The 12,766-nt window shown below is 41.0% G+C and overlaps 1 protein-coding gene across 1 annotated transcript; it reads left to right on the forward strand.

The window, feature by feature from the left end:
• Positions 1–6,335: 6,335 nt before the first annotated feature.
• Positions 6,336–10,697, forward strand: mafba (v-maf avian musculoaponeurotic fibrosarcoma oncogene homolog Ba). The gene has a single exon (XM_037773006.1). The coding sequence runs from the start codon at positions 7,324–7,326 to the stop codon at positions 8,518–8,520; it is 1,197 nt and encodes a 398-aa protein (XP_037628934.1). The 5' UTR covers positions 6,336–7,323; the 3' UTR covers positions 8,521–10,697.
• The last annotated feature ends 2,069 nt before the right edge of the window (positions 10,698–12,766 follow it).

Genomic DNA, 12,766 nt, shown 5'->3' on the forward strand with positions numbered 1-12,766 from the left:
CCAAATGGCTGCTAAAAATCATTAATCTTGTGGGGATCTGTGTCAGCGAACGGCGGCGACACAAAGAGCTCTCGGAGCAGCAAAGAGAGCAGCTCAGTGACCCGAACCCAATTGGCTGAGAAAGGCCCACCAGGCTTTAATAGACTTTTGCTGATCCGACACTTGTTTGCTAGGAGCCACAAAGAGGCGATTGCAGGGGCTGACAGGGGCCTGCAGGCCCAGGGGCTCCCCTCCTGGCCCATGATAAATGACCCAGGGTGGGCAGGGCCAGGGCCAGAGGAGAGGGGTGAGAGAGCCAAGAGGCAAGGAGGTCACCCAGTGAGGGAGGGTGGACAGAGGAGGAGAGAGGGAGAATGAAAAGGGAATACGGAAGAGTGGAGAGTAGAGATGTTTGATTAAAGCGACGTCTTCTAAAAATCCACGGTGAATGACAACAGGTCCAGAGATTATGACGTGCAGGGACGGCGTTGGGTAGGAGCATCCCGATCATCTAGAGGGGGAGAAGGAGAGAGAAAAAAAATGAGAATAGGTGAAAGGAGGGGTGAGGAGTGAACAATCAAAGAGAGGAAAGGAGAAAAACTGTCCGCTGCAGCACCCACCCACCTCCAGATCAATCATACCCACACGCTCATACGCTGGCATAAAACTGACCTCGGGGTCAGCTAGCTCGCTGGTGAACAGTTAGAGATCATGTCTTGAACAAACTCTTAATATAAACATGAATACATTACACACATGACAGGAAAGTAAAACGTCTTCTCAGATAATACACAGAGCCATTTGAGGCCTATTAAAACCCTTTCTTTACTCTTAGCTTAATAACATGCTGCTATATATGACGTGTATTTTCCAGAAGATTATATGAACTTCTAGTTTAATATAAGCCAGAGATATGGTCTGACAGCTCCATATGCAGACAATTAGAGAAGGCCGTGAACAACAAAGGATGCTCTTCAACACTGACATGTTCAGAGAGTCCACTGATTCTGTGCAAAGCGAAATAATGCAATAATGAAAAACACTAGTTTATAGGCGTGTGTCAATTACTTTTACAAGAAACAGGTGCTCCTCGTGAGTAGAAATGATCCTAATTATGTATTCAATACATCATGAGAACTGAGTTACTTGTATGTTTCTTTCGAGCTACAGTAGCCGGGTTATTGGCTCAGAAAAAACAGATGTAAATTGTGGTTATGACCAGAAAATATGGGCTTTAATTATGTTATGCCTGCACTCTGATATTTGGTTCTTGTGGTGTCGCCCTCGTTCTGTGGTTACACGGGCTCCAGTTTATGATAAGACCCAGTGTCGTGCCTCATATAAGCCTCAGCAAAGAGCCAACTGGAAGCAAGCCAAACTATTGTACATAGCATTGCAATTTACATTAATGAAATGACCACAGCAAAAGGCAGATTTATTGTTCTTTTTCTTCTGGGATTAAGCCAGTACAGTGCGTACTGACATTTATTTGTTGTTATATTTACAACATGTCAATCAAAGACATCTAATCTCAGAAAAGGCCTACAATTATGCCTTGGCCTCACCGTCATATTTTTTATATCCTCTCTGCCATTTAAAAAAAAATACTACTGAAGTTCTGAAGTTGGAGCTGTCTGCATGAGGTCAGTGCCAAAAGAAAAAGGCAGCATGTCACTGATGATACACATCAAACTATTAGCAATGAGTAAATGCGCCACCAGAGGCGCCCTGTCACAAGAAATAAGCTCTAATTTCCCCTGCAAACACAACTACAGCTCCTCACTGGGTAAATGGTGAGAGTGACTGCTGTGATACACCGGTGAAGAATTAGGAGAGTCAAAAAACAAGTGATTTTTTTTTTTTTTTTTTTTAGATAAACAATTGATGTTCACTGTTAAATCGATACTTTTTCATATTAATGAGATTGCCAGATTTTGCACTTATCTCACCTCTTGTTTTCCTGACAGACTCCTCGGTTAATTATCCCTGATGGGGATGTTAAGTTTCCTCAGTGGTTTACACACACACCATGATGTTTTCACTGTTAATCGATCAGTCTGGAGTAAACAAGAATGCCAGAGTAACTGTAAAACGGAAGATATTAGATTAGTGATGCAAAAGATTTTTTTTTTTTTTTTTTAGAAAAACATCCTCAAACTTGTCTCCTAAGTGATTTCCTTACGGGCACTGTTATTATTTTCTATACCAATGCAAAGAGTAGATAATTAATGGAAACACCTGTTTATGATTTGTGGGGGAGGACATGGATCATATATACAGCTGAAGTGATATAAAATGCATTTTTAATATAGCTGTAGAATTTCAGTAGATAATTGAACATGAATCTGCGAAAAAGACAATTTTGAATTATGGCAAATTGACAACGGTATAGTTTCTCTCTATATAACTATATAAAGACAACATAAAATCATATGGCATCTGTAGAGAAAAAAAAAGCTGAAAGTTGAAATTTTACATTTGCATTTATTAGTTCTCCAAGTGAAAAACTCACTTATATTAAATCAATGTAGTGGAGTAAAAAGTACAATATTCCCCTCTGAGATGTAATGGAGTAGAAATAGAAAGTATCAGAACATGGAAATACTCAAGTAAAGTACAAGTACCTCAAAATTGTACTTAAGTGCAGTACTTGAGTAAAGGTACTTAGTTACTTTCCACCACTGAGGACATGTTATATACTGTTGTGTCTTTCTAAGCATTCTTTACTGCTCCTGTTGGAATAAAATAATTGTTGATTATTTAACTGAAAAGTAGTAATGTGTTTTTGATACCTTCACTTTTTTTTTTGCATCAAATCATACCGGGATGTTTGCTGAAATTGATTGGATGTGGCACAGCCCTACCTAGAAAAATGCCCACCAGCCGCCACTGGTTATAATACATTTTTTTAAAAGCAGTATAGTTGCTGCGTAATGATAGCGTTTATACGGGGTAAAACTTTTTTTGGACGTTGAAAGAAAAGAGAGGCTTTTTGCGCGTCTTTTTTCTTCCCTCCTGCGCGTCAAAGCTGCTCATCAAAGCATGCACTTCCGAAAGCACCGTCTCTCCATCTCTCCATCTCCATCCCTCACCCTCCCTGTCACAAACTCAGCTACCTTCCGTTTTGTTCTGCAACATTTCCAGAAAAGGGTCTAGGGGAACCATTATAGAGTTAACCATTACGCACAGCCAAAACGGCCAAAAAAAGACGAGCGAATAAAAGACACAGAGTCTGATTCTGACCGTAAAAAAAAAGTATTCCTTATAGTCTCTCTGCATCCTCCCATGCAGACAAAGTTGGAGCTCACACACAGATCCACAAGCGGTCTTGGCAACGCATCCCAGCCTCCGGACAGCAAGTGCACACATGCATGGATGGATAGGTCCTGGAGCACGAATACAGATCCATATTAGTGTGAAGGGAGTCTCTTCCTATAGAGAAGCACCACCACGGGCCTCCTGTGTTGAAGGCCTGTTGCAGGTGTTGCAGATGTGAGATGTGAGCTGTGTGGTGGAGCTCCGCAGCCGCTGCATGCAGCATCCTCCATGCGTCAACTCCTGAAATGTATCATTTTAAAAGGTGATTTTATTTCTTGTTATTCATTCCTAAAATCCTGTAGGATGGGGACTCTCATTAAGGGGGGCGAATAAGCAAGCATCAACACTTTTTTTTCCTGCTGTCCATAAGCACACGGATCACTTAATAGATCATTAACCACCGATATGCTGCTGACATGGACGCTTTTTTTTTTTTTTTACATCTCGTCTCTCCATTACAGCCGGTTATTACCGCCGGCAGGCCTGCCTGGATCTATTAGACGGTGGACTCGGGCTATATTAGAGAGCATTACGATCCTAATGGGGGCTGCCGTCGGGTCGGCCTCGATGGGAAGGGGTTTTTAGAGCAGCCTGGCTCGGATCGGCTCGGCACGACTCGCTCCGGGCGCTTTTGAAGTTGGAGAACTGAGAAGCTCGCCTGCAGTTAAAGAGGGAATAAAAAAAAAAAGAGGATGGATGTAACTTGAACGCTATACCTGCACGTTTTTGATTGTGCACTAGGAAAAAAATGAATTTATATTTGAGTGCATCATATCCAGAGTGTCTAAATAGGCTTAAGATGTAGAAAAGGTTCCGGATAAATCACCATCCTTCTCTCAGATAAAAGCTAAAAAATGAAATAAATGCAAAACCAAGAGTTGCTTTAAAGTGCACTTTAATTAGCCTTTAATCTAAATTATTATGATGTGCTCCAAAATTATGATGTAGGCGCATAAAATCTTATATAAAATAATAATAATAATAGACTTAAGATAATAATAATAACCATCATTATGATACTAACATAAATAATAATAAATGATGACAAATAGGTAAGTGTTCGTTTTTGTAAAGTTTCTTATTCATGCTTCATGAAAATGTTATTCTCTTTAAAATGTGTAATGTTATTTCATTTTTTTTTTACCTTAATAGCTGTGCATAACAATATAAGTTAGACTTTTATCTAAGCTAAAATATCCTTTTTTATATTACCCAAAACATTTATTGCGTAGAATTCTATCCAAAAAAAATCTAAATGAAACCATATTAGGATATTATGAGTTAGTGAGTATAGGCAATGTGTTTCTGATTTATGAGTGGATTCAGAGTTCATCACTGCTGCACAACAACTCCGACTGATTAAGAATGTAAAGCAAACAAATGAGCCCTTCATTATCGGTTCTCATCTCTGGCAGACCTCCTCTCACATCCAGCCTGATCAATACGCGCTGGTCGCGGCTGTACTCAACCGTGGATATGAGGTGGAAAACCAAATGATAATCCAATCGATCCCCTCAAATTGACTCATTTACAAGCAGTTGCTTTTTTTTTTGCAGGGAAGCGAGACATTTGCTCACACTATATTTTTTTTTTGGTGGGGCAATTAAAATACAGATCAAATCAATGACACATGCATCCTGGAGGATTTTTGATCCTACCAAAACTACCTGTTAGATGGTGTCAGAGAGATGGTTAAACACGTGAAGTGTTCATGAGACTCAAATGACAGAGATTAATTGTTGTCAGTCATAATTGCAGGATGTGACCTTTAAAATGAGCAATTAGCAAGGAGATAATAAAAGGGGGGAAAAAAATCCAAGCGCAAAATAAAAGGAAATCTATGTAAGCAGCAGCTTCTTCACCGGTTCACATGTTGCCCACGCAGGGGCAGCCTTGAGCCTGTTTTCTGCTCAATCCCCTGTAGTGATGCTGCTGCTGCTGCTGCTGCTGCTGCTTCACGGTGTAAAACAAACTGTCCGAGCCAAGAAGAGCCTGATGTGGGACTCCGGGAGTAATAACAGGCTCTGAACAAACTCTACTGTACTTTCACCAGAAAAAAAACAAACTTAACCCATAATGATTATGACGCAGGGTTATACAAATACACACAGCAGTGATGTGGTCGTATAACAGCTTAAATGATTTAAAAACAACTATGAAGTTCAGTGCAGGAAGGTCACTATATAGTTGGACATTATATATGTCACATTGTATATTATTTTGTATTATGATTCTCCATTGTGGGCTATAATGTAGTCTAAATCTGACTGTTCTGTGTTTTGCAACATTAAGTAACACAGTAAAGTTATGTGTCCTTGCTTGCCAGAAAGGTCAGGATTCAACTTTTCAACACTGTTAAAAAACTTGGTGACCTACAGTATCACCTCGACCTTTATCTGCTGGCAAATGCAGCTTCACTTGTGGTTGATTACTTTGTGAAATTTGATGCAAACTTATGAAAGCACTGCAAACATATATTAGGTGCAGAAAGTCATTTAATAAGTTCAATAAGGCTATTTAAAATCAAAGTTGTTTAAAGCTCTTTCATTGCAAATAACACTGTAGCAAAATTAAGGGATCTTTGTTTCTTTTAGATAGTTATGTAGTTGTTTTTTTGGTTGGGAAGAATGATACAAGTCAAGGTGCATTTTGGAAACAACTGGAAAAAACAGTTATCAACTGATTTTCCATTTTATATTAGAAAAACTTACAAATTGTCCAATATTAAAACCTCAGTTTATATATATATATATGTTTTAATTATTTAAAAAGGATCCCCATTAGCTGATACCAATGGCACCAGCTAGTCTTCCTGGGGTCCCAAATCAAGTACATTACATTTATCACATACATACTATATATAACATCATATGTGTGTTACATTTTGAAGATGTTCTATATAGTATGTATGTGATAAATGTAATGTACTTGATTTCGGACCCCAGGATGACTAGCTGGTGCCATTGGTATCAGCTAATGGGGATCCTTTTTAAATTTAAAATATATATATATATATATATATAAACTGAGGTTTTAATATTGGACAATTCATAAGTTTTCTAATGGAGTTTTTGTGCCATAAAAGTGCTATTAGAGACATTCCCATTGTGCTTACAGCATTGTAGCCTTGTAAATCACTCTTATTCCTCTCACTGAGATCTGAAACTGTCAGAACACAGAGAGGATAAGGAGTCGTGTCCATGAAGTGAAGGCATTTCTCTCTCCTCCACTCCACTTTTCCTCCCACCTTCATGCTTTTAGGGGAAGTCGGTCAGCTGACTGTCTGTAGCTGTCAAGACTGTGTATCGTGCAGCCTCCTCCTCTTGTTTTCCCTCCTCCTCCTCCTCCTCCTCCTCTTCCTCTATTTCAGCTGCAGAGTCCCGCTCCCATTGGAGAGCTGCTGCGCTCCGGATCCAGCCTCTTTCTGCACGACGTCACGGTGCGCTATAAGGATAAAGCTGCGGCTGGCTCCGAGCGCAGTCTGCTGGATACCAGAAGCCGGAGAGCGTGAAGAGAGGCGAGCCTTGAAATCTCTGCGGTGCAGAGCTGGAAAAGCTACGTCTCAGCGAAAAAAAATCACACGTCCTATTATTTACTCATTCGCTCCTATTATTTTTCCTGGAGAAAAAAAAAAAAAGGACTTATTTCAACCCAAGAAGTCGCGACGAGGACTGGTGCCTATGTGTCAGCGACGTGGTATTTCCTTTTATTATTGTTATTTATCTTTGTGTGTGTGTGTGTGTATTTGAATACACTTCTACTGAAAGGGGACTGAGGTTTTTTACTTTTTTTTTTTTGCACTGCATTGCTCTCTACCTGTGCCAGATTACCCCAGCAGAAGAAGTAGGCTATATGACGCAAACCGTGTGCAGAGAACATTAGTGTGAAAGTTTTTCTCGCACTTTTTTTTTTTTTTCATTTTTCCTTTTTTCTTTTTTTTTTCTCTTCACACCGACCACACTTGGTGGTGTTTCATGCTACAGCAAGTCTGTGCAGAGCGCTGGACTCGCCGAAAAGAACTATTGCATGAAACAAGAAAGGAGAGAAGAGACGCTTATTAATAAGAAGAAGAAGAAGAAGTCAGTTTTTGCAACGCTCGCTGCAAGCACCTTTCTGCACCATCTGCAAAAGAGTAGCAGCAGCAGCAGCATGAGTGCGGCGGAGATGAGCATGGGCGGCCCGGAGCTACCCAGCAGCCCTCTGGCTCTGGAATATGTCAACGACTTTGACCTGATGAAGTTTGACGTGAAGAAGGAAGGCCTGGCCGGACTGGAGCGCAACGCGGTGCGTCAGTGCAACCGCCTGCAACCCCACCAGCAGGGCTCCGTCTCCTCCACCCCCATCAGCACGCCCTGCAGCTCGGTGCCCTCCTCGCCCAGCTTCAGCCCTACAGAGCAGAAGAGCCACTTGGAGGAGCTCTACTGGATGCCCAACAACACCGGGTACCACCACCAGCAGCAGCAGCAGCAGCACCACCACCAGCAGATCGATCCGCAGACGCTGAGTTTGACCCCGGAGGATGCAGTGGAGGCCCTCATCGGACATCCTCCACAACCTCCGCACGTCCAGCAGCAGCTGCAAGTAGGCGGCTTTGAGAGCGGCTACAGGGCGCAGCATCATCACCATAACAACCACGGTCAGCAGCATCATCACGCGTACATCCCGCACCATGCAGACGAGCTGGGTGGACACAACCACGCACACAGCCAGCAGCATCACCACCACCCTCACAGCCAGGACCCAGACAGCCCGTCTCCAGTGTCCCCAGACGACCTCCATCATCACCACCGCCATCACCACCACAGCCACCACCACATGAGCCAGTCCTCCGGCGGCATCAACGTGGAGGACCGCTTCTCCGACGACCAGCTGGTGTCCATGTCGGTGCGGGAGCTCAACAGACACCTGCGGGGCTTCACCAAGGACGAGGTGATCCGCCTCAAGCAGAAGAGGAGGACCCTGAAGAACCGCGGGTACGCACAGTCCTGTCGGTACAAGCGGGTGCAGCAGAAGCACGTGTTGGAGAACGAGAAGACGCAGCTGATCAACCAGGTGGAGCAGCTGAAGGCGGAGATCAGCCGGCTGGCGAGGGAGAGGGACGCCTACAAACTCAAGTGCGAGAAACTGGCGGGGTCAGGGGTCAATAATAATAATAATAATAACGGGTTCCGCGAGGCCGGATCCACCAGTGACACCCCTTCATCACCAGAGTTTTTCATGTGAGTTGTCATTTTTTTCTTGTGAACATCACAACAAACTTTTCCCCCCTCATCCCAAATTTCCTTTCTCTCCACAAAAAGACTGATGAACAAAACTGATAATAATCCACCAAACCTCCCATCATACTGTTTATGATTATACTAATAATAACAATTATATTCATATTAGAAGAATAATCCATCGAATAGTATTCTCATATATAACCATCCTCTCTCCATCCATCCACAACTGAGATACAAAGAAGAGTAGAGAGAGAGAGAGAGAGAGAGTCAGCAGCATCTTTGTAGATTAGTTGCTTGTAGTGTGAAGAGACTTTTTTTTTTTTCTTCAACTTGAAGAGGATCTGGCTGATGAACTTTTTCCTTTTTCTTCCTTTTTTTGAGGCTTTGAAATAATCTGTAAAAGGAGTGTGGGATCTTTGTAATTCTGTTCTCCTAAAAAAATGATGACATTGTTATGGAACAACAACAACAACAACAACAACAAAGCAGGTTTGGCCTCTGCAGCCTGCAACAAACACACGCGAGACTCCCATAAAACAAGTGGGCGCGTAATCTGAGAAAAATCTCCACTTTATGCAAAATTTAACTTCTGTCTAACTAACCCGTCACTGGGGAAAGGGGGACGTTTTATGCAACATCTCATTGATTTTATTGCCTGCTTGGTTATATTCGAATATATATTGAAACAAAAAATCTGCATTAAATATTAATCCTGCATGCTGGACATGTACGGTAATAATTTCTATTTTGTACTTTCATCTTCTCGTGTATATTAAGAGCATGTTGTTGATCTGCGCTTCTCCATAGTTTTTTGGGGGGGATTTTAGAGAACAGCAGGACTGCTGGTGCAGTATCATGTGGTGTGGGTTTTTTTTTTCTTTTTGGGCTTGTAAATATTATGCAACCGCAAAACTGCACAACAAGATTGAGGAGGCTGGTTTGAACTTCTTTCTTTCTTTGTGTTGTGTTTTTTTATTTCATTTATTTTTATGATTTTTTTTTTTTTTTTATCATGTGGGGTATTGATTGAGAGGAGGAGGAGGAGTGCATTTTTTTCTGTTGCATTTAAATACAACAAACTTTGTGTGTCAAGTGCACTTTTTTTGGATGATGATTTTTTGCAAGTTTTCATTTTGAAGTTTGTGCACACCTCCCTCCAGGAAGACATACTATGATACTATATATATATATTGTGATATTATTCAGCTCAAGCAGCCTGTATACGTGCAAAAGTTTCAGAGTGATATTTGGACACATGTTCTGCAAACATGTGGCCACAATATTATTGGAGCCAGATTGCACAGAATATAGTTGCATTAAGGCGAGGTTACACGTTTTCCACACACACACACACACACACACGCACACACGATGTGGGTTAATGCTCTCTGTCAGTGTGATCCAACGTGGCTTTTGTGCCACTAATTCAGAAAAGTGCTGTTCTGCCTTTTTATTAACTCTTTAACAAACCACATCAAACCCAACACACAACCTCTCATTCCGATTGGCGGCCACCTGTAGCATATTATCACTGATATTTCTATTTTTAACAATATTTAAAAAACATGTCAGGGGTTTTCTGTAGAGTTAATATTTAGATATAGCGGGAGCATTTTAATACAAAAGTCTTACTATTACTGTTCTATGTTTTCCTTCATTTTTTTCTGCCGGTCAGTAAAAAAGGGGATTCAGGTTGTGCAAATTCTCAAAATGAAAACAATGTTTATGTTATGTAATACGTTTATTTTGTGTCTTGTTTTATTATTATTTGATGATTCTGGTTCTGCTGGCCAGATGCATAGTTAAAGTTTTTATTTTAATGATTTAAATTAACAAACTTGTCAGATCATATCGAATAAGCATGGTGCTTGCATTTTGAAACTATTGTTGAAAAGTCATGCATTTAACAATCTTTTGGTTTATTACTGATTCAACTGTGTTGAAATCGAACTGAAAAATGCAGCAGCGGGTTGTTGTTATAGTTTTCACCATATTTCCATGTACTTTGCGATGATGGGGATCAATTTTCAATCCTGTTTATATAAATAATAGTTAAAAAAAAAACACTTAAATTTGAACTGTTCCATTCAGGCTGGTTTCTGTTTTGTCTTATTTTTGGTTGTTTTTGGAAGAAATTGTTTCCTATTTTGCTTATTAAAGTCATTGAAATGGCAATAATTTACCTCTCAGACTTTTTTTCTCTACCGCCATAGGAAAATATCTGTGATATGATAACAAGAGTCAAATATTACCAGTAATTAATAATCCCACACACTGATGGCGCCACTCACTATCTGCCAAAAAGAAAATAGAGCCAGAGCTATATAGGGAAAATATTTTATCTTTTAACAACTTATTTGCACCGACCTCTAAATTGCATGTGTGCCATTTGTCCTTGGTCTTTTATTTTATTTTCAGACTTGAGAATGAAACTTTTTGGACCAGAGCCCACTGGCCTACTGTGATTAGATCACCGGCTCTGGCCGTTTGTGTGTCGCTGCAGGGAGATTCCTATACATGCTGCTGAACTCTGCTGGCATGCTGACTTCTGCAGAAACCCACCGTCACAGGAGCGCGGTAAAAGGAGATCTTTGACCTTGCATCATATACCGGAGAAGAGATGAAAACCTCACATTTGCATTCATAATTGTAGGTTTTTCTGCGTGCATGTCTTTGAATACACGTAAAAAAAGGTTAAATCCGACTGGTTGTTACACAATTTGAGTCTTTAAAAAAAAGTCTGTGCGTAATTGCGCACAGCTTCCAAATAATCCCCAGTGTGCCCTGCGGTTGTGATATCGTTTTTACGCTTAATATAATTTATGATTGGCATGTGTAGACACGTATTGCAGGAGTCTTGTATTCCTTTTTAATCATTACTGCGAACACAAAATATCATTTCTATTAGATTTGCTTTACAGCTGTTATAAGAGTAAAAACACATTTCCATACACACAAATATCAACAATTTCTTCTATATCTGCATGTCTGGGATAGTATTACAAAAGAAGTATAGAAGAAGAAGCAGAAGGGAGTAAGTGTTGATCTGGTCCTGGTCTAGAGTTTCTGGTGTCAGAACATTATCTGCCTCGTGTCTGCACATTCTCAAGGACAAAACCGCTAGGCAGGGAATCAACCAATGAGACCAAAGGAAGGCGAGTCTAGTTTACATTCTCCCTCCCTCTCTCTCTCTCTCTCTCTGGACAGCCACTGCAGCCTGGGGGCATGAGTGCAGCTGGGGTGAACCATGCAGGCCTATATTTACAGTTATGATAATAACCCAAAAATAACAAAAAACAACTGTTTTTAGTCTCTATAGGGGGTTCTTTTCACCTCCTCCTTCTTCTTCAGATTTGATATAAAAGCTGCAGTGTGAGCGAGCCAGTCAAACACACAGAAGAGGACTTTGTGTATATTATGTATACAGTATCACATGGTCTGTTATGACTTCAGAGCTCAACACACATGTTGACACTCAGAGAAGTCAAAGAGCCTGAAAGTGATCACCGAACAAATAACCAATCATTTCTTTTAAAATTCTATTATACACGCCTCCTTCATGATAAATCTCTAAAAGCAATAAATCAATATCGAACCACTTGAAGAAAAGAAAAAGGGGAATCCTAATAATGTATTGACAATCTGATTTATAAATCAATACGAAGAAAAATTGATCCACTAAGGTGCATTTGTTGCATTATCACTGATTGCGTCATCGCTGACTATTATGAATTATTATGTGCACGATTAAAACGTTGCAGAGATGACAAGTTTTTGCTTATCGGCAGGAAGCGTTTTAAAATTTTTGTGAGGTTTTTTGTTGAGAGCCAATGATGTGTATAGTGCTTCGTAGAGAAATGCATAGTGGGAAATTGTAAAGAGAAAGGGACGCATAAAGTGCAGGGGGAGAAAAAGGCAGGGGGGGGGGGAATAGAGGAAAGCATCAGCATCAGCCTCAGCTCAGCGGAAGAGCCAAGGACACAGTGACCAGGCGTACTGTAATGATTTTAGTCTCCGATCACACATTCACGCCCCCCCACAGAGATCCTATCTGCATTCAGCCTGCTCTGCCAGCCTCTACCTCCAGCTCCTTGCATCAGCAGCAGCAGTGAGGAGCCCGGGCACAGCGGCCCCAAACCTGGCCTGCTTCAGCTCATCGCACTGGACCCCACAACGTTATCTCCAAGTGTTAGTCTCAGCCCTGCTGCAGGTATGTCAGAGACTCTGAAGTGGAAGTGCACATCTCT

The sequence above is a fragment of the Sebastes umbrosus genome, chromosome 6 (genome assembly GCF_015220745.1).
Source record: "Sebastes umbrosus isolate fSebUmb1 chromosome 6, fSebUmb1.pri, whole genome shotgun sequence".
Classification (NCBI taxonomy): Eukaryota; Metazoa; Chordata; class Actinopteri; order Perciformes; family Sebastidae; genus Sebastes; species Sebastes umbrosus.

Excerpts from the sequence above, each read along its gene's own strand:
- mafba (XM_037773006.1), top strand. The coding sequence starts at position 7,324 with ATGAAACAAGAAAGGAGAGAAGAGACGCTTATTAATAAGAAGAAGAAG.